Source organism: Haemaphysalis longicornis, unplaced genomic scaffold (assembly GCF_048455015.1).
Source record: "Haemaphysalis longicornis isolate Haplotype H1 unplaced genomic scaffold, Haemaphysalis longicornis Haplotype H1 scaffold_3, whole genome shotgun sequence".
Lineage (NCBI taxonomy): Eukaryota > Metazoa > Arthropoda > Arachnida > Ixodida > Ixodidae > Haemaphysalis > Haemaphysalis longicornis.
Genome location: NW_027526335.1, coordinates 72267654 through 72289745, shown reverse-complemented (window position 1 = coordinate 72289745; position 22092 = coordinate 72267654). Strand labels below are relative to the sequence as shown.

General features: G+C 48.9%; 1 protein-coding gene across 1 annotated transcript in view; it reads right to left on the bottom strand.

The window, feature by feature from the left end:
* The window catches only part of Cand1 (Cullin-associated and neddylation-dissociated 1), a 51069-nt gene that overhangs the window by 5863 nt on the left and 23114 nt on the right, over positions 1-22092 (bottom strand). The window contains exons 9-23 of the mRNA XM_077703389.1: positions 21358-21512; positions 16575-16783; positions 15481-15784; positions 14932-15049; positions 13357-13488; positions 8109-8242; positions 7613-7698; positions 7064-7178; positions 6123-6208; positions 4194-4352; positions 3709-3776; positions 3509-3603; positions 3316-3419; positions 1346-1413; positions 658-890 (exon numbers count right to left, since the gene is read on the bottom strand). Of these exons, the coding sequence (XP_077559515.1) occupies positions 658-890; positions 1346-1413; positions 3316-3419; positions 3509-3603; positions 3709-3776; positions 4194-4352; positions 6123-6208; positions 7064-7178; positions 7613-7698; positions 8109-8242; positions 13357-13488; positions 14932-15049; positions 15481-15784; positions 16575-16783; positions 21358-21512 (2066 nt within the window). The remainder of the gene's footprint in view (positions 1-657; positions 891-1345; positions 1414-3315; positions 3420-3508; positions 3604-3708; positions 3777-4193; positions 4353-6122; positions 6209-7063; positions 7179-7612; positions 7699-8108; positions 8243-13356; positions 13489-14931; positions 15050-15480; positions 15785-16574; positions 16784-21357; positions 21513-22092) is intronic.

Sequence of the window (22092 nt, the reverse complement as noted above, 5' to 3'; positions counted from 1 at the left end):
GAGAAACAATTCAAAGGGTTTGTACAGCCCCCGCAAGGTGGTGGCCCAGAGTCTTCATGTTTAGGGCCCCCAAGATGCCTAGTTTCTCAGCCGAGCCGTAGTGTCATACCGTACCGCTCCCGTTGGAAAGCGGCTGACGCAACAGGCAACACAGTTGGCTTGGAGGAAAAACAAGTGTATTGGAGCGAACTTGTGCTTCCCCTAACAACTCAAAAATGCACAGGCGGCAAAGCAGCAGTCAACAACGTGGTGTGCGCAGGCGAGTGTCGGCGAATCGAATACCACAGCATCTGCTCTGCGGGCATTATCTCTCAAGGCGAGTGTTTTTTCGAACCATCGAATTGCCTCCCGAACACTGTAGATTAAAGAAGATTATTCTAGGCTGGTGAAGTTAGTTCCTTACACTCTCCCTATCAAAGGATATACCGCGTGCGGCATAAAGAATGGAATGTGTGCACTTCACTTGGCCTACGGATAACACAGATAACACAGCCCGGCGCAGCCGGTCGGCAAAAGCATAGCCAAACCAAATGCATGGTTTGCGGCAATATTATAAAGGTGGCATTGCCTCGGCACTGGCACCACATCTCCCTCTAGAGGACACCAGTATGACACGCCACGTGCTACAACCCCCTTCCGGTGAAAAAGCCCCCTCACCGGAGGACGAGGGAGCCCCAGCGAGGGTGGGGGCGCTGGGTGAGCGCTCGGCCAGGGCCCACTTGGCGGCTGCCACCACGGTGGCCCGTGCCAGGGGCGAGGGGCTGTCAAGGCAGGCCTCCAGCCGGGGCACCAGCTGCGCAGGACGCACCAGGGCCAGCCGGCCCAGGCACTCGGCCACCACGTTGCGCGCCCCTTCCTCGGGGCACTCCCAGTGCTGCACCAGCAGGGACCTGCACCCGGAGAAAGAGCGGGAGGGACACGACATGAACCACCTCGATGATTTAAGCACGACGCCGGCTATCATCAAAGTTCACTGTCACATTAGAAAGTTCACAAAGCCTGCCTCACTGGCGCCCACAACCTACCGCATTTCCATGTCTGTTCCGATGACTAACAATATGATTGAGGAGGTTCCCGAAGGAGTAGTTCAGCGACTCGGGAGTACATTCTTGGGAGAATGGGAGTACTTTGGAATACATTCCAAGGACTAAAGCAATTGTCCAGAGGGATGTCAGTGCTATCTGAAGGCAAGCATTGCAAGCCCAAATAAAAATATTGGCTGTGCTGCACTAAATCCAAATGAATCCTCTAAATTGTTTACTGCACATGCACTTGCGCCAAGTAGAGTGAAAACTGGTGCAAATATTGCATTTCAAGACTGTTGATGTGCTCTGGGAATACGAACCAGATGGATTCGATGAAGGGATCGAGTGCCTGGATGCTCTCTGGGCTCGAAGACTGGCAGCTGATGATCTGCAAGAGAACAGAAGGAGGAGGAAAGGGGTCACACTTCTAGATGCAAACTGGGCGTCTAGGAGAATGAATGTCAAATCCAACTGCACTGCTCGGAACATTTGTGTGACCTCCATTGACCGTGTAGACGGTACCAGGCATCCATTACGATGACACGGCACTTAACTGCACGGCAATTTTAATGCCATTCCAGCCCCCTCTGTCTTAGTGCTAACCTTTTTAATCCCGATTACAGACTGATCTGGCTTAACACTTTCCTGCCCGCGCCTATAAAAATTGATTTGGCCACCATCTCCGCAGGGTTCAAGCCCGCACACCCAGGGTCCGAGTGACCTTCCCAGCACGACGCCAACGCGCCAGGCCTGCTGCGAGCCAGTCGGGCCAGCCGCTACCCTGGGGGAATGAGAGCCCTGTTGTTTACGCCAAAACAGCCCACTGCCGCCCGTACAGCGAGCGAGCTGCGCGGCGGGGCGGCTCCCGCGGTCAGCTGATCGCGCCCCACCCCCATGTTGGTGGAGACGCTCGCCGTGCGCCGAGCGGAAGCCATCGTCGGTGCTTGACCCACTAGCCACCAGGGAGACAGCCCCACGAACGCGACCTCCAGCTCGCGTCCAGTCGGTGGGGGTCGTCACTGCTGACTCGTAAGCAGCGGAAGCCGCCGGTGGTGCGGCAAACAAGCGCACCGTCGGCGCGGGGCGAACCGCTGCGGGAAGTGACCGCCTGGGAGCAGCCTGCTGCCTGGGCCCTGTCTTCAAAAGGCCCAGCCTACTTCACCAGCGGGGCTTGCGGACCATGGGCCGGCCGACAGTGCACACGGCCAGCCTTGTGTGCAGACTGACGAAATCGGGTCAACCGGCGGATTGTGGTAAACTCTGTGGCGGTGACGTGCGGTGCAAAGTGGACTGTGGCGCATATGCAGTGTTGGACGGTTTGGACCCTGAGGAGTGGGCGAGGCAGCGCTCAAGGTCGAGGGGCTTCGGTCTAAGGGGGGAGGGATGTGGGAAACACAGAGTCCCGGCGCTTTCCCCATTCCTCGCCGCCCTACGGGGGGGTTCCACTCTTTTTCGGCGGCCACGCCCTCTCTCTGCCACGGCGCAGGCGTGTCGCGGCGGTGGCGCGCCAGTCCCTCCTCACGTGACCGGTTCGTCGGGGGCCCGGGGGGCCAGTGGGGGCTCGCAAGACAAGGAGGGGTCTCTTTGGGTTCGAGCGGTCGGCCACGACAGACGTGAGTACCGCAGGTTTGGCTTTCCCTTCCTTTCCTTTGTCTGCCCCCATTGCGCCTTTCTCCTGATCTTCGCCGGACGGCTGGAGTCAGTCGCGTTATTGGTGGAGCACCAATAAACGCGAGTTTGGCCGTTTCGTTGTCTCGTGTGTTCCTTGCTGTTCTCTGCCGCTACGCCAGTTGGCGGTCCATGACGGAATTCAGAGGAGCTAGCCTTGCGGCCGTCTCAAGTTTGAGCGCACTACGAAGCTCATTCTTTGTTTGCAGATTCATGCAGTTATAAGCTTTAGGAAAATATGAACAAGTAATGCCTGCTCAAAAAAAAAAAAAAAAAAAAATGATTGCCAGATGTTGTAATTAATTGCCTCATTACTAAATCTGAATCTGTTTATATTTGCACTTCCAGCTCCATTTTTTGTTTGTGTGCTTACGGGACCCTCAAATTTGGGAAAACACACAGAAAACATTCTTTTGCTAGAAATAATGAAATAAGGACCGAAAGGGTTGAACTCCATTGAAACAAGTGAAAATGAAGTAATTTTACATCAACAGATGCAGCAGAAAAGTGTCCAACCAAAAAGGGTGTGTCGTAAGTGCTGTGGGTGTTAGTAGCACACACACTCCCCACATGCACAGCAGCAGAGCCGGTTAGTAGAATGACCCACAAGGCCGTGGCTCACCTCCTTCAGAGAATGCAGGAGCAGGTACTGGCGCCTGGGCTGTTCACCAATCTCCTTCAGCACGAAGGGCAGGTATTCGTTCAGGTTGCCTACACTCACACTGCCTGCAAGGGAGATGGCGCATCTCATTAGGATGACCGACACACCCCTGCATTACGAGGATCTGGACAAGTCAACGAATTCGTTAGCATACCTAAAGCAAACGAAGCTGCCGTTTTCACTTCTTCGCTCTGGGACGAGAATGCTTCGAGGAGTACGTTGTTGAGGTCCGCAATCTTGCTAAGGTCTCTGCAACAAGGAGGAAAGAGAGTTTCAAAGAAAACTGTAAGCAATAAGAAACACTAAAAACGTCTTGAAACTGGCGGCCAACGATGATAAAACGCCGACACTCACATGTGCCTGCCGATTTCTCCAATGGCAAGCAGGGCAAACAGCTGAATGGCATCCACACTACGGTTCGCCTGGGAAAATAAAGTGAAAGAAGAAGGTCAACACATCTTCAGCTCAGCTTAGGGAAGTGAACTATAGTCAAATCCTGCTACAAATAAATTCAAAGGTACGCAAGAAAATTCATTGTAAAAATTTCGTAGTGAAAAATACCGGAAGGGGGAGGAGAGATGCACACAGGGACTGCACTCGCAACAGAAGTTTATTTACATAAACTAAGTAGCCATTACTAAATAAAAAGGCACTTCTTATCTCTGGGTTTTTCCCTTTTTTTTTCTCTCTCTCTCAAAGGGGAAGAAATAGGATTAGAATGAGCTCGCACACCCCTCAGGCGCCTTCACGTGAGCTTTGAGCCTCGTAGATAACACGCGCGCACACGCACGCACAGAGAGAGAGAGAGAGAGAGAGAGAGAGAGAGAGAATGTGACCACCTGGATGTCCTGCAGGAAGCGCTGCACAACGGGCAGGGCCTCCTGGGGGCACTGCAGCGTCAGGGCAGCCACCGCCTTGGCCATGGAGTGGTAGGCCTGCCGGTGGATGGCAACCGCGGCTCCTGCACCACCGCTCTGGTACACCGGGGTGCTCACCTCCTGAAGGGGTGCAGTGCAAGCACGTGTGAACAAGACGAGGATCATTCAACAATCACCGACGACAGATTCCCTTATTTACGGAACATCCACACCTCGCAAGAAGCTGGCGGCCAGCAGAAATAGACCGCCAGCAGGAACGCGGGTGTTTGAAAATGCCCAATATTCGTGGACATTTCCGCAGCACTGCTTTTCGGAGCATCTCTCAGCACCACTGTGATTGCCGTTACTGCTGCCAAATCATTAACAGTGTCAGGAAATGCAGAAAGCAAACATCTCGGAAATGGTCTAAAACACACACACACACAGGTCTCGCGCTTTGCTTTTAGCATGAGCCAGCTCTTCCACACGCTTCCTTTCCCCCCAAGTAAGACAAACCGGATCAATTCAAATATCAAAGCCACAAGTTCCAATATGCACAACAATAGGGAACGTTTACGAATTTTCGGGCTGGAAAAGCAGCAGCAGTGTGCTCTCTTCAGTTAACTTATCTAATTTTATCGCACTAATGTTAGCCGTACAAAATCTCTCTTTGGGATTAACTGTGTAAGCAAACTGGTCCCAATGATTCAAATACAGTTGAACCTTGTTATAAGAGACATGGATGTAAGAGACAAATGGGTATAAGAGACGCTACTCACCCACATGGTTGGCTGCCCTATCTTTCCCATTAAATTGACCTCTTTTATGACAGACATCGCATGTAGAAAGTTGGTTATAAGGGACAAGTCATCCTTGAACTTTAATCAATAATCTCGCTTGTAAGAGACATTTTAACTTCAGATGCAGTGCCACCAATCACTAATTGCAGTTGCTTCCATTCTGGAAACACAGGTGGACGACAGACGCCTGCAGTCGCTATTTATTATAAATCCACCAAAACACACAGTGGTTCAGTCAGCTATGAAATGATGAGAAGCCCTGCCAATGGCAATGCAACTTACAGAAGTGGTTGAAGCTTACTGCCATCCATTGGAGCGCAACTGCACATGCGGGCTCTACCACTTGCGTAGCTCCCAATCAAGAAGCATCGCAGATGTTGAGTCCTGCAAGCGTAATGAATAGCCTGAGCGCAAAGCGGAAGAAGCTGTGCGCTCTGGCTATTCATCAGGCTCGTGAACTCAACATCTACGATTCATCTTCCACAAACAGTGAAAGGAAAAAAAGCTTGTAGAATCGGTTGTAAAAAACAGTGTAAGTACAGTCATGAAGCAAACAAAGATTCAGAACTGTTTCATAAATTCTGGGGGCCAAACATAAATTAAAATGAATCTTCTGCAACATGCTGTAGCGTTCTTTTGAGCTTATTTTATTCATACGGTGCCCACATTGAACTATGGGTTGATCAGTTAGTGAAAACATGGTACCCTGCTTATAAGAGACATCTCGTATAAGAGACAGAAACTGCTCCCCGGTAAGTGTCTCTTATAAAGGGGTTCAACTGTATTCTGCTCATATCCATACACTACTCCCGTGCAAAAAGAAAGTAGCTTGTGAACACAGAAAATTTAAATAGTTTACAGTAAAAATGCACACTGTTGCTCCATACTTTTTCCCCACTATGATTTGTAGCACCACGTGCAATGAAATGAGATCGGCCAAGTTGAAAATTTTTTCTCATTAAGAGGGAGAGCGGCAGTGAAAAAACAGTAATTCCCTTCAGATCACCTGTTAACATTGGTCTTGCCAGGTAAAGCAGTCTAACAATTTATGTGGCTGAACTTTGGCTTTTTTAAATGGCACTGCCACTAGCACTTGGCAACTGGCACTCACGTTAAGCAGCTCCCTGAAACCAAGGCCGGGCAGATTCAGCGAGACCAGGGCCTGGAAAAACTCCAGCATGGCATTCAGTGCTCCACCTGAGATAGGGGGAGGAAGCGAGGGGGGGGGAAGAGAGAGAGAGAAAAACACGTCCACACACAGTGAGCTGTGAGTGGCGAAATCACTCTACACTACTTAACGGTCCCCACCAGACGATAACCACACATTTATTGGCCTAGGAGCCGCTACAAGAAAAACAGCAATACTTTTCACAACAGTATCTTTACATCATTTTTTAACAACCTCATCACGCAAAGGCAGTGACCGCCAGCTAGTAAGCTGCACAGCAGGTAAAAAAAAATAAAGGTACAAGTGTACCTTATAATAATTATAAAGGCACAACAATTGTACCTTTCCCAAAAATTGCTCTTATGTGTTTGGAAGAGCAATCTATAAGCTACAATTTCATGCATAGCAATGTAAATGTGTCGAGTAGCTCAAGAGAAAAAAAAAAATGTTTTCGGGAAGCACTCAAAATCGGCCATTTTTTCGCGGTAACGAAAGAGCTAAAGGGTGCTGAGTACTGCTTTCACGGCCCTGACATCATGGTAAATACTTTCGCTGAGCATGCCAATGCTCGGCGTGGTCAAGATGGTGCCGATTGAAAGCAGCAGCAGCCTGCTGATGCCACCGCAGGATGACGCATTCTCCGCTAAGAGTCTTTATGATGATAGCACCGAACAAAACTGAAACTGCGAACTTTGGGCTGAAAACTTTGGGGTCCTGCATATAATACGAGGCAGAAATTTTATGTGGTAAAATTTAGAAAAGAACCTCCTATTATACGCCAGTTTTTACGGTAATAGTGACAAGCAAGAGCTGAAATTGTACCAACACAGTACACAAGACAACAGTGCACGGCTGGTGGGAAAGAAGGGGGAGGCTGCCGTCACCTTGGAGCAGGGGTGACCGCACGAGGACTAGAATCTCCGGCAGGATGGCAGAGGACACCAGGCTCAGAGACTGCGGGTGCACTTTGGAGATGGACGTGAGCAGGTTCAGTGTCAGCTGCGACGGCAGAAAAGCAACCCCCCCACGTGATGAGGAAAAAAGTGTGACCACCAGGTTATTGAGCAATCCTCACTCGAGTCACCCCACATAGGAGCACGGAGAAATCGGCAGCCAGCCAAAACCTGCCTTTCCCTCGGCAGCGGATGATAAAACTTTGCCCATAAGAAATTAATAAGGTTTTTGCTCCCACCAAAACGCTTGGCAATGAACAACAACAAAAAAACCGTGACCAAGTGTACACTGCCCATCTCAAGGCATGGCGCAGTGGCCTGCAAGAATTGTGGAGTGGCAGAGGAACAGACAACGTGGAAAAGCAATTGAAATGAAACCAGAAATTATGTTCTGCACCCCCTCCCTATTATCACCACATATGCCTTATTTTTCTGCGCTCCGCATTGCTAGCACAAAGGTAGTCGCACATTCCCACCCACCTGGGAGATGTGGAGGTCCGTTTCGTTGATGAGTGCCGGCAGCTCCTGCATAACCGTGGCCACCATCTCCGGCGAGAAGCAAGCACCTGGGCAGAGGACGACAAATTACTAGCAACGCAGCCATCGATGCTCCCCTGCAGGCTCCCCTGCACGCAGAGCCCATATTCAGACCACAGCAAGCCCATGCGGAACGTTGTTTGCTGTCACATTCCAATTCACCTACAAAACGTCAGAGCAATCCTGACCCACACCTAGGCTGCGAAAGTTTTTTACGAACTGAGAAAACACACCAAAGTAGTCCAAAAATGTGCTTGCGCTGAAAAAGCGAGACACATGAGAGACAGCAGGGGTGTTTTGTTAATTCTACTCTGTTTAGCCCTGCAGCACATTTTGTAATGCTGCCAAAGTGCAGACAACCTGCCCCACCCTCCTTTTTCTTCCAGCTTTGCATTTACCTGCACAATTTACTAAAAAGCCCCCGGAAGCGCATGCTTACTGTAATTCCGAACAAGGGTGTCCAGCAGGGTGAGGGAAGCGAGTTTCAGGGCCCGCTGGTTCTTGCGAAGGAAGGTGGCCAGCGCAAGGACACACTCCGACAGGATTGGGCTCAGGTCGACGTGCAGGGGCGAGCTGCGCACCATAAAACAAACACAGGATGACACTTTGAAGAAGGAACAAATGCCCCAAAGCACACTAGGTACCCCAATGTAACAAACTTGGCTAGCTGCTCGATCAGCGCATTTATCCCAGCGCAAGGCAGAATCGGGGAGACAACAGCACTAGACAGAGTGAGAATCTGGGAAGCCTGTAGTCCCAATTTACCATATTTATTCAAATATAAGGCTACGTTTTTCTAGGAGTCATACCCCACTTATTATATATATATGGCGATTTTTTTGGCTCTCCAAACTGTACTCTCGCCTTATAATCGTCACCGCCTTGTAATCAAATAAATACGGTAATTTGCCCTGATAAGTCACACTGGCCGGTCAGCGGGAATAAATTCAGTGAGCTGCTAGCATGATAACCTGTCCGTGCGTGAATAACATTTAACAGTAACACTGCTATAAAAGCTTGAGCCAAGCGGCTACCAAAGACGGCTTCAGCATTTTCTTTATTGTTTGCCGAATTCGCACTGACAGAGATTCCACATTTTTCCCATGCATCTTATGAATTTCACTGTAGAGAGGTCTGCCTCCACGCATAAAATTCGGCCCTTTTCAATCGAACGGACACTCTTTTTGGTTCAAAAGGTGATGACCCCAACCTAATGTGTGCAAGTCCCCTCTTCACTCATGTTTAACAGCTCATTTGAAAATAACACATTTGTTGGTCTAGGAGTCACTACAAAAAAAAAAAAAAACGATACTTTTCACAACAGTACCGTATTTATTCGAATCTAAGCCGATAGTTTTTTTGAAATACTGATATATCAAACTCCAGGGTCGGCTTGGATTCGAGGATTTTGAAACACGCGCCAATTTCCAAGTGAAGTAGCGCGCAGCTAGCGCCACCCAGAAAAGAAAGTATTGTAGCCATTACTAGACGAGCCAGTAGCCACTTAAGGGGGGACGAGGGTCTTAAAACTAACTTTTTTATTTATGGGTAGAAACTTATGAAAATTTGCACACTGATGTGCTTTTCTCTGTAGATTTCAAATATGCAATTATATTTGAGCTGGTGCTGTTAGTTCAAAAGTTATCATACAAAGTCTCAACCGCAATTAGGTAATTTCTTACGCAGCTTTAATGAACTTTCGCATTGCATTTTGTCGCTTTTAATTACATGAATGGATAGCCAGAGAGTTCCCATACCCGATGACATTCTTCGTTTTTCTCTAAAGTCACGGCATCCTAAAAAAATATGTCAAGTACAAAAAATGGCAGTATTGGATATTTTGGCTCATCAAAATAACTGCAAGTCATCATTTATGCGTAGCCTAAACAGAAAAACTAAGAATGTCATCGGCTGCCTCAGGCTGTACTGAAAAAAATGGTACCAAGATTGACCTTATGAAGCAAAAATAAGTTTCCAAAAAGCTGCGTAAGGCTGAGGGAAGTGACCAAAAATATGAAACTGAGAAAACTGCATTTGAAGTTTGGCCATGTGTTATGAGATGAACCATCAGTAGTGTAGCTTCAAAATTTCCCAGTAACAAAGACATGTTCTTCCCATTTTCAAATCTATCTTTGGATTCCAAAAATGTCAACTAGAACTGGAGATACAAAAGGCCAAGTAACGGACCCCAACAGGAATTTAGCAAAATTTATCGACTTCGAATCGGTTGGCATTTTGTTAGCGTTGTTAAATCTGGTGGTGTCTTGCTGGCATCGTGAAAACTGCAACAGTCCTTCGTGAAGTGCCATCATCTATTACAGTGCACTGTGGTACCCAGAATATTGTGTACGGCAAAAGTGTGAGGGTGAAACTTGCTTTAGGTGCCCCCCTTTTTTTGTTCTTTGGTGAGGCTATTTCATTCGCGGTTTTTATGCTGGAAGTTTGAGAGGATACAGGGGTGGGACACTGCGCAGTGCGTTTTCCGCAAATGCATCATGTTGTTGGCCCTCAAAAGAGTCTTTTGGGGAAAATAAATGTAGCTGGAAGGCAAACTTTCTTGGCCTCAGGGGATAAACCCATAGACGCCTTTTTCCTTCAAGCCGTGCATGGTGCGGCTATCTCCATCGGACATCACGGTTGTGTACTGCAGCCCATTCTTGGAGAGCGAGCGCTTGAACATTATCAGGGCTGCCTCTACCTCCATGCGTCCTGCACCACAGTCAATGTTTCGCTGACACTCATGGTCTGCCAGCCAATCTTCGTAGCCCTCATCTGAAGCTTTGGGTCTGATGGTGCAACCTAAGCAAAAGTTAGAGAGGACTACATGATCAATCACCAAGCCGGTGTACACTTCAATGATGCAGCCCACTCCAATGTGTGACAACCGTCCCCTTGTCATCCATGTGCCATCAAACATATCATCTATGTTGTTTGGCGGCTGACCAAGGTGTACAAGTCCTTGATGGCACGCACACTATCAGCTTCAGAGGCTGCTGCAGTGTCCTCGCAAACCTGAACCACTTTCCTCAAGTGCGCTTGGAATGTCTTGTGGTGCAGGCCTCTGTGGGACAAGTTCATACCAGCACAAAAATCTGAAAGAGCAGTCACCCCCTTCCCCATGCTTTGAATACTTTTCAAAGCCCTCATATTCACTTCAAAAAGAGTGATATTGCCAGATCCTTCGGTCCTTGGCGAGGAAAAACGTTCCACACGGTGTTCACAAATCGAGCACGTCACCTCGAGCTTCACGGCGAGGCCGTACTGCCGGTCAGGCTTCCTCAAATCCGGCGCCGCCAGCCCGCACTTGCCGCACCTGACGTGCGCGAAAAGGTCCTTCAGCATTGCAAAATCCACTAAGACAAAATCTGTGCCGGATTCTTCCTCTGAGTGCGCCAAATCCACTTCAAGGAGGTCGAATTTCCGCTGCGTTGCTGACTTAGTCTCCGTTCCGCGCTTGACCTCGTCCGCGTGTTCCGTACGCGCGGCGATCTCCTCCGCCGTGTAATACCTCGTGTCAAGCCGGCAGGACGTGCTTGGACCAGGTATGGATTCCGGAGGTGGTTGGTCAGGCGATGGGGCAGGCGAGGCAATACGAGGCGGCGAACGATTCTCATCCGGCGGAGTCGAGCGGCCCGAAGTCGCACCACGCGACCTTGGGATAGGCGGACGACGCTTTCGCTTCCCGTGCGCATGAAGGGTCGTCTTCTAAAGTACGCGATGGAAGAATTAGAAGAAACTGTAAAAAAAAACTGCTCTAAGCGAGCGCTGCGCCAGAAGAGCGGACTCCGTCAGACGCGCGTAGCAGACGCCATGATGGCGACCGCCATGACAGCTGTCGCGCCGACCAATGGGAGGGGTCGTATGGCGAACTCAAACCGCGCGCGCCCGCTCTAGCCAATCAGCGGCCGAGAAGGTGCCTTCGGAAAACTGGCAAGGCCGGTCGTTCTACTCAAGCGACGCCATTTTGAGATATCGCAAAATGCGCACAAAGAAACAAGCTCCAAAACAAGACCAAGATGGCGGCGATCGGTCGGCTGCTTCGCCCGCGGGGCGCGCGGGAATTTGAAGCAACTTTTGCCCAATTCTGGGCATTTCGTGGCCCTCGAGGCGTTTCAAAACATGATTTTAGAGTATTTCCCGATGGAATTTCGCGTTGATATTTTGAAGGCAGGTGCTTGAAGGTACAATAATTCCAAAAATTGGATTTTCTCAAAATCGATATTTTGGCCATTTTTGACCATTCTAAGACCCGCGTCCCCCCTTAAGGGCCATAGGCCGCCATTTTGAATTGTGCGGACAGTGGCCTGCGTGCGGTGTGGCGTTTGGTTTTGACAGCGCAAGAAGAAGCGGTGCCATTATAGTGCCGCTTTTAAAAGAAAAGTTGTTTTAGCCGTGGAGTTGTCGTCGAACGTTCAAGCCGGGCGGGACTTCGGCGTGGATGAAAAAAATGTGCGTCGTTGGAGGAAGCAACGGGAGAGGATATTTGCGTGCACCGCAACGAGGATGGCATTCACCGGACCACGAGAAGTCCGTCACTACGAAATGGAAATTGCATTGGCTGACTTCGTTCGGACGCAGTGAGCAGCTGCCGTTCCAGTAACGACGGAAGTGCTCCAGGCAAAAGCAAGGGAGCTTTCAAGGGAACGAGGCTTATCGCGGGCACACTTCAAAGCCAGTCGGGGCTGGCTACAGAAATTCATGAAGCACTTCGGCTTTAGCCTCCGTCAGCGAACCTCAATCGTCCAGAAGTTGCCCGGTGATTTTGAAGAGATACTGATTGAGTTCCAGCACCGCATCTTCATGTTCAATAAACGTGTTTTCTTTTTGTGAACGCTGACCTCGCCTTTTTGTTCGGCCTACATTCGAGGTAAGTTTTTTTTTTTTTTTTTTCGCGTCTTCGGACTTTCGGGGGTCGGCTTAGAATCGGGGCCGGCCTACATTCGAATAAATACGGTATTTTTCCCCCAATTTTCAACAACCTCATGCAAAGGCAGTGAACACCAGCTAGTAAGCTCTGCTAACCAGCACTCTCCTACAGCTACCTTATTTGCACGATTCTACCCCCCCATTGAAACGTGCAGTAGAATTTACCACAGGGAAACCACAGTACAGATTCTAACATGCACACGAAATAATGCCGTTAACAGACACCTCAAAATTGCACAAAACTAATTCAACAGTAATCCGCGCATGCTGCGGCCAGCTAAAGCCCTTCTGTGAAGCTTTGCACTTAAAAATGTGGTCCCTTAGTTTTTGTAAATTACGGACACACAACTCTGGGACGGCTTATGCACAGGACACTGCCCAGTTCCCTTTTTATTTCCACCAAGATGATTACATTGCGATTAAACGAAGCCTCTTATTTACTAAACCCCTTCGTTTTGGGTTTAGAGTTGGCGGTTGGGGTTTTGATGTTTTTGAGTTTTGAGTCTGATTGTAAGGCGCAGGTATTTATGAACAAATTTTCTTGAAAAAAGGCGCGCTAAAATCGTGCAGATATGGTAAGTGGCGTTTGAACAAAATCAGCATTCTTCTGACACTCACCACTAAATGAAAACAAGCTGGCAGTGGTGTGGAAAAGCTTCCATGCACAGCCCAACTAAACTGTCGAATTTTTCTCCCACAGCGCTACAGTAGGGGCAACTGCGGATGTGCGCTGCGAGCATTGGGAGCTGACCACCACTCACCCAGCCACCTTGGTCAGGGCTTTCACGGTGGTCAGCCTCGTGATCTCATTCCGGAGCCGGTCAAGAAATATGGGCAAGCAGACCGCCAGTTCCGCCTGGAGGCGGTCGCCCAAATTGCACAGGATCTGGCCCCTGCAATGCACAAAAGCAAGACGGGCAAGATTAAGGGGTGACTCCCCTCGTCAATGCAAATCCGCGTTGCAACAGTGACTGTGGGTAGACTAGCAACGGAAGCTCCTCTCCCCACGCTCTTTTCTCAGCAACAGTGCAGCATCCAAGGCATTGCTGAAAGGAGTGTCTTTTTTTTTTCTTTTTTGTACACCTACACCTGCTGCTAGCCATGATAACAATGCACAGAGCCTGTTATCAATGCACTCCAGCCCCCGGCACCTCTTCTCTTCAGTACGTAGTGTTGGGTACCAACCCAGTGGCAGCTACAACCTGAACTTTACGGAGGTTTTCTTGGGCACACATCATACTTTTCGGGAAAATAGGCTTCAACCGACCGCTACGTCTTTGAAGGCCCACCGGAGCTCAGTAGGATCTGCGATACAAACCTCTCGGGGTGAGAAATCCTCGAGCATGCATTTTAAAAGGCTTGAACGTGCACCAGTCACCTCACTTGTCGTATTTGTGCCCTTAAAGGTCACGCACAGTAAGCCTTTCTACGCAGTTTCTTTCCATCCTCAACACAAACTTTGCAATCAGCCTCTCTCACATTTTGGCACACTTTTCTGCAAGCCACTTCTTGTGCCACAATAGGCGCCCGAAGCGCCCTATTCACTGCCGCTAATAGAGGAAAAGCAATTTGCATACACGTGAACATATTAACAGCGAACAACACTTCCATCATTGCAAGAATGTACATTCTTTGTCAATATTTTGTAGGCCGCAGCGACCGTGGCTGTAGAAGGCACAGCTCGCGCCCCGTCTTCAGCGCAGGCACTTTGCACTGCAATCGTCGTGCCAGCCACACTACAAAAGCAAGAGTGAAAGTTTCCCTCCTTCTCTTTAGTCCCGAAACCATCTCTCAGCTGCAAGCGCCTCTGCTACAGTGTACTAGAAGAGAGAGGTGTGTCGTTCTGGGGTCCCTTAGGGGGCCCCTTCTGCTGAGGAACTCCTGCTGTAAGCAGCGGCCGCCAGGGGCGCTGCTTACCAGTTGGTTTCAGAAGCTTTGTTAAATCAATCCTGAGCTCTTACCTTAGTCTTCTTTCTTTATTTCATGATATAAAGTTTTATAAAACCCGTCGAATAAATGTTTAGTTTGATTTAAAAACCTATAGGTGGCGCTGGCTGCAAAGGAGTTCTCTGGAGAACGCCTGCGCTCCATACGGGACCCACGCTCTCCGTTGGTTTTCCCCCCAAACGACCTTCTTTAGCTTCTAGTACACTGTACCTCTGCTGGGCCACGTGCCTTCTATGGCCCTGGTCATCGTGGCCCACACATTTGGCAAAGAGTATGTACCTCCAGACCACCTGTACCGCATGTATGATGCGGCCTTTCTACGTGAACAAAACACGCACAGCCACTTGGTGTGACACGAGGCAAGCGGTGCAGTGGCAGCCACTACTCACATGCACGTGATGGCCCGCTCCTTCACTTCCTGGTCAATGTCGGCAGCCTTGAGCTTCTTCAGGGTGGCCTCCCAGATTTCCGGGACATACTGCTCGATCCTGGGTGCGCTCGGTTGCCCTGAACGGTGCCGGAAAAGGAGACCCAGGCAAGCACATCTGTCAGGGCCAACCGCACAGGACCCCTGACAAGAGCAGCTCCTCACATCGGTTAGCACGAGCACATTTACAAACACATTCTCAGTTTGCCAGTTCCAGTAAGCCGCAATGTTCCCGAGGCTAGATTGACATTACCGCACCGCTTTCCTGGCCTTATCCACACACTAGTACATTATGATGACCCTCCAACCCAGCTTTCTTACTCTCCGTGTACCCTCTTCGGTGGTATAGCTCTCAAAGCAAAACAGTCCCAACAGGCTACGCAAGCTTCTTACGAACCTCACTTATGCAGCTCCTCCTTTGTCTCCTTATTCAAAGTGATGCCTGCCTGGCTTGCGTGGATGCACTATGGAAAGATCTGCAAGACCGGTGGGAGTCCCCGCAGCAGCTCACCCAGTGGCCGCATGACCTTGACCAGCTGCTGGAGCACGACCAGGGCCTCGGAGGTGATCTTGTAGAAGCTGTCCCCGACCCCGGTGAGCACGGGCGGCAGCAGGGTGTCGATGTGCGGGTGGAAGACGCGCGGCTCGTGGTGGGTCAGCAGGCAGTGCAGGAAGGCCAGCGTGTCGATCTTGATGTTGGAGCTGGAGCCCCGGTCGCTCAGCGAGAAGTGGATGCCCGGCAGCAGCAGAGGCAGGTAGTCGGCCAGGGCACCAGGCAGCAGCAGCAGCAGCTCCGTCAGCAGCGACAGGCAGCCCTGCAACGGGGCGGGACCGTTAGGGCACACAAACAACTGTTTTCCATGTGAAATCGATATTAACAAAGGCTCTCGCCCTCCCCCCTAATCAGGCCACATATGTATGGCGTAAGGTGTTTTCGATTTGGCTGCACTCGCTGCACTCATTCAGGTAGTGCAGCACTCGCCTCTTCAAATTTTGAGTGCAGCGCGCGGCGCCTGCACTTTTCTCTTCGATTTACCAATGGTGCAGGGAGTGCAAGATGAGTTCACGGCTTTCCCTGCACCTCCCAGGAAGGAGGTGCAGAAGCAAACGACAAAAGTGCAGGACCGGTTCTGCAGTGGCGGCGCCTGTGCTGAACTAGTTCCGACCTCATGCAGAAAGTGCAGGCCAAATCGAAGAGACCTGTAGTATACAACACAGGACATGATGTCAGTTCACTTTTGCAACAAGGGCAGGCCCACTGAGGTTATTTCACGTGTGCTGCAGTCCTGCTATGGAAAGGAAACACCAATACATGTAGCAACAAGGGAAACAAACAGAAATACAATTTGAGTTTTGGATTCAGTTGTCTTTCATCGTTCATTTGGTACAGTGCCTTTTGCAACGGTTGCTGATGATGCCGTCCATATCTTTCTTGTCCAACTACCTTCTCGGAGGCCTCCATAGTTGGACGCACCTCTTTCTCGAGTAGCATGACCGAAACAAAACAGGTGGCATCATTAGCCCCACAATGCGCCACAGAGAACTGAGCTCCCGCAGCCACACGAACAAAGCCACCACCAGAGGGAGGGAGGCCAGTGGTCGCACCTGGCGCGTCTTGAGGGCCCGCTCGCGCAGCGGCTTCTGCAGGGCCCGCACCAGGGGCCCCACCTGGGCAGAGACCAGGGCCCGCAGCTCACTGTCCCCGGGGCCCACGGGCCCCCCGCCTCCACCCAGGGGGCTGATGAGGGGCCGCGTCTGGCGCAGCAGCACAATGTACGCCTGCAGGATGTCCACCTTCACGTTCTCCTCACGCTCTGCACAGGAGGGAGGGGGCGACACTCAGGGGCTGGCAACCGATCAGAACACACACAAGTCTGACCCTCGGCTGGCCACAGGGCAAACAGCAACGGAATGCCTGAAGCCACGCCGTTGTGGTGGGGGTCTGAATTAATTTTGACCACCCAGGCATCTTCAACGGGTGCACGAATCAAAGATGCACCACAGGAGGTGCCTTGTTGCTTAACAGGACCAGTGCCTCCGCACTGATTTAATTGTTAAAGGGACAGACCACCGATTTTTGTTGCGTATATGTTATTTAGCTACGCCAACGTTTTGTATAGCCCGGTAACCACACGCAATTTATAAACAAAAATAATTTTAGCAAACTTTCTAAAAATCAAAGGGTGGCGGTTCGTAGTGTAGCAACTTGGCACCACAATGCGTCCCGGTCACATGACCTGCAAAACCTAGCAGCTACTGTAACTGCTGAAGCGCTTGTTCACTTATTGAAAACCTTTTAACACGAGTATTTGTATAAGTTCAAATTGTATACGCATTTTGAAACATTATTTTTGAAAATTTTTAAGACCCGCCGCCGCTGGGTTGCTCTCAGTGTGGCTGATTGATTGTAGGGTTTAACGCGCCGACGCAACGCAGGCGATCAGGCGCGCCGTAGTGGAGGGCTCCGGATTAATTTTGACCACCTGGGGATCTTTAACGTGCGCCGAAATCTCGTACACACGGGCGTTTTTGCTTTTCGCCTCCATCAGAAAAGTGGCCGCGGCGGCCGGGAATCGAACCCGCGACCTCGTGTTCAGCAGCACCCTCTCAGTGTGGCTAAGTGAGCCTCCATGTCGTAAACAGACTTCTGCCGGAGTCGGGGGCGTTTCTTCGGCTGAAATATTCGATTCCAGTTTCCAAATACGCCAACGGCAGCGAAAAAAAAAAAAAAACACACACACACACACACACACACACACACACACACACACACACACACACACACACACACACACACACACACACACACACACACACACACACACACACACACACACACACACACACACACACACACACACACACACACACACACACACACACACACACACACACACACACACACACACACACACACACACACACACACACACACACACACACACACACACACACACACACACACACACACACACACACACACACAGTTGAACCCCTTTATAAGAGACACGTACCGGGTAGCAGTTTCTGTCTCTTATATGAGATGTCTCTTATAAGCAGGGTACCATTTTTTCACTTACTGATCAACCCCTATTTCAATGCAGGCACTATATGACTAAAATAAGCTCAAAAGAACACTAAAGCATGTTGCAAAAGATTCATTCTAGGTAATTTATTTATGTTTGGCCCCCAGAATTTATGAAACAGTTCTGAATCTTTGTTTGCTTCATGACTGTATCTGATCAACCCCTATTTCAATGCAGGCACTACCGTATTTACTCGCGTAATCCTCGCACTCGCGTAATCCTCGCACCCCTAATGTGAGCCACCAAAACTTGAATTTTTTGGTTCCTCGCATAATCCTCGCACCCCCAACTTTGCAGCGGCGAAAGTTGCCCGCTCGCGAAACCCGCATGGTGCACGCGCTCTCCAACGCGCGCCCTCCCCCGCCGTCTCTCCTTTCGGCGGAGCGCGCTGTGTATCCAAGGCCATCCAGGCGCCCTAACAACCTGCATGGCTACTCCCTAACAGGCGCCCTAACACGCTACTCACACTGTACTTGAGCCAGTTTCGCGCATGTTTCGCGTGCGCGCAACTAGACGGTGTTCGCGCAGCCCACTGTCGTGTCGTCGTCGTGGTCCCGCCGTTGAGCGGCAGCAGTCAGCGCGTCAGTGGTGGATAGCTCGCTGCCGTTTTGAGAACTTTTCGATCTAATTGTTTTGTGCTTGGTGCCGCTTCGCCATGGGGAGGAACGCCAGCTACACTGCCGCTTTCAAATTGAAAGCGAAAGAGTACGCGATCGAACACGGCAACCGTGCCGCAGGCAGGCACTTCGGCGTCACCGACTTCAACGTGCGTTACTGGGGTAGGGCACGCACATACGATGACGAGATAGGGCGCGCGCCAGAAAGCAAAGGCGGCAATTTCATGATCGCTGATCGACGGGAGACTGTTTACGTTGTAAATAATAAAATAAAAAGAAATAGCTGCTGTTGGCAACACTGAGGTAACCTATACAAAAAACGACCGCTAGATTTAGCGGGATTGGCATAAGGCAAATTGGCAACACTGTGCACCGGATTTTTTTTTTCCGCATAATTCTTGCACCCCTAACTTTGCATTGACTTTTCTGAAAAAAAAAAGTGCGAGGATTATGCGAGTAAATACGGTATATGACTAAAATAAGCTCAAAAGAACACTAAAGCATGTTGCAAAAGATTCATTCTAGGTAATTTATGTTTGGCCCCCAGAATTTATGAAACAGTTCTGAATCTTTGTTTGCTTCATGACTGTATTTACGCTGTTTTTTACAACCAATTCTACGAGCTTTTTTTCCTTTCCTTGTTTGTGGAAGATGAATCGTAGATGTTGAGTTCACAGGCCTGATGAATAGCCAGAGCGCACAGCTTCTTCCGCTGTGTGTTCAGGCTATTCATTACGCTTGCAGGATTCAACATCTGCGATGCTTCTTGATTGGGAGCTACGCGAGTGGGAGAGCCCGCATGTGCGATCGCGCTCCATCCAATGGATGGCAGTAAGCTTAAGGGGGGACACTGGTCTTAAAACAGCCTCTTTTAATTTTCAAGCAACCTTTGTGAAACTTGTCAGTCTTGCTGCTTTTCTCCCACTGATTTCAGATATGCCATTATTTTCTCAGTAGGTCAATTAATTCCCAAGATAATTAGCACTAATTAGCGATTTTTAGTCAAGCAATAGACAAAACAGTGTTTGTCATAAAACTGTAATCTTTATATTTTCCAATACTATGAACCCTGGTGAGTGCAATAATCGAAGCAGTTTTTTGATGCATCGCTTGGAACTAATTTTACAGCTCATTAAACTTTGGTAGCACCAGTGGCAAGGAGCGATTTTGAGTGCTCATTTCAAACACCAAAGTTTAACGAGCTGTAAAATTAGTTCCAAGCGATGCATCAAAAAACTGCTTCGATTATCGCACTCACCAGGGTTCATAGTATTGGAAAATATAAAGATTACAGTTTTACGACAAACACTGTTTTGTCTATTGCTTGACTAAAAATGGCTAATTAGTGCTAATTATCTTGGGAATTAATTGACCTACTGAGAAAATAATGGCATATCTGAAATCAGTGGGAGAAAAGCAGCAAGACTGACAAGTTTCACAAAGGTTGCTTGAAAATTAAAAGAGGCTGTTTTAAGACCAGTGTCCCCCCTTAAACCACTTCTGTAAGTTGCATTTCCATTGGCAGGGCTTCTCATCGTCATTTCATAGCTGACTGAACTACTTTGTGTTTGCTGAAGTTATAATAAATAGCGACCGCAGGCGTCTGTCGTCCACCTGTGTTTCCAGAATGGAAGCAACTGCAATTAGTGACTGATGGCACTGCATCTGAAGTTAAAATGTCTGTTACAAGCGAGATTATTGGTTAAAGTTCAAGGATGACTTGTCCCTTATAACCAATCTTCTACATCCGATGTCTGTTATAAAAGAGGTCAATTTAATGGAAAAGATAGGGCAGCCAACCATGTGGGTGAATAGGGTCTCATATACCCATTTGTCTCTTACATCCATGTCTCTTATAACGAGGTTCAACTGTATATATATAAAAAGGACGCGCCCGAGGAGAATCAAACTGCCGACCTCCACAAGTGAAGTCAGATTCTACCTATCCTCCATCCCAACAGATGGCGCCTTCATGCAAAATAGACTGGTGAATTAAAAAAAAAACACAAAGAAATAAAGCCTGCAATTCACACTTTTTTAGCTGGGGACAAGTTTTCAAATAACGCTTTTCATCTCGCATACAAAGGTATGTTGCCACGCTACTGGATGTCATGATTGCCAGCATTATTTCTGGAAGGACACATACGGCTCGTAGATCTAAAAATTTCTATTTAAAAAGTTCTAGGCTGTTATCACCAAAACCGTTTCTCATTAAGGTGCTCTAAGGAATACCCTTTCATTTGGGATGAGAACGTATACTCGACAAAAATCGGTTGTCTGTCCCTTTAAGCCTACTCAAACGGTATTAGCTCCAAGCGTTGATGGCCTGGCATAAGCAGCAGTTTCCAAAAATAAAACACCTTCCAAAATTAATGCATCACATAGTCTGCCATAATTCGTGCCCAACACTTTGTTCCCCAACGTTGCCCATTTAGCACTTCAATAGTAACAATTACAAGATGGGTTCTGCACCACCGCACACCTCAATTTCAAATGAAGGTTTGACTGTAGAGCCCCTAATGCACAAGGGCAATGTGCACTAAAAGTGCTTTGCAATGGACGTCTGTGACCTTCGCCGTGGCGCCAGCCCTTCCGCACCAAGATTGACTTCTCATTGCATCACAGAAGCACAAGCTTTCACAGGTTCACCATTCTTCTAGACTGCCCAAAACTCGCACTGCTGACCTTTGAAGCGCGCAATGAGCGCGGGCGAGACCACCCGGTAGAACTCGTTCAGCATCTCGTGCCTGGTGGCAATGACGGCCTCGAGGCACTTGGCGGCAGCCCGACGCACTTTCCAGCTCATGTCGTCGTCATCACTGTACTCATCCTCACTTTCCCTGCATGACAGCACCATGAGGGGAAAAAAAAAGAAGAGACTGATTAGGCGACAAGCACAGTCACACAGTCACACAGTGAAAGTACCGCAGAGCTTTACAAAGTGACACAGCTACTAATGACGGTTTCAAATAATCCACCATTACATGCTAAAGCTAATACCCCTGTCACACAGCAAATCTAATGTCATTCAAAGTGAATGACATTAGCTGTTAATGACATTTGCCTCGGCTGTGCGGACCTACACGGAGAAATAAATGTTATTTGATAGCGATAGCGGTGACGAGTAGCGAGCTCGCAAAACTGCAAAAGTATATTTCAAGGGCATCTAGAATGTTTGCATAATATTTTTTTTTAAACACAACAAAGGATTATTTTTTAAAGTAAAAACAAGAAAATCACCGGTTTAGGTGACATCAGTAGACATCACAAGCCGAGACTAAGTCCGCAATAAATCGATGTTAGGGTAGCACGCGCATTGGGGACGAGATTCTTTTTTGTTAGTACTTACCTTTATTTGAAAAACAACATGAAGGAGAAAATATGTTAACTAACAGTTTTTAGAAACAGTATACTTCGGAT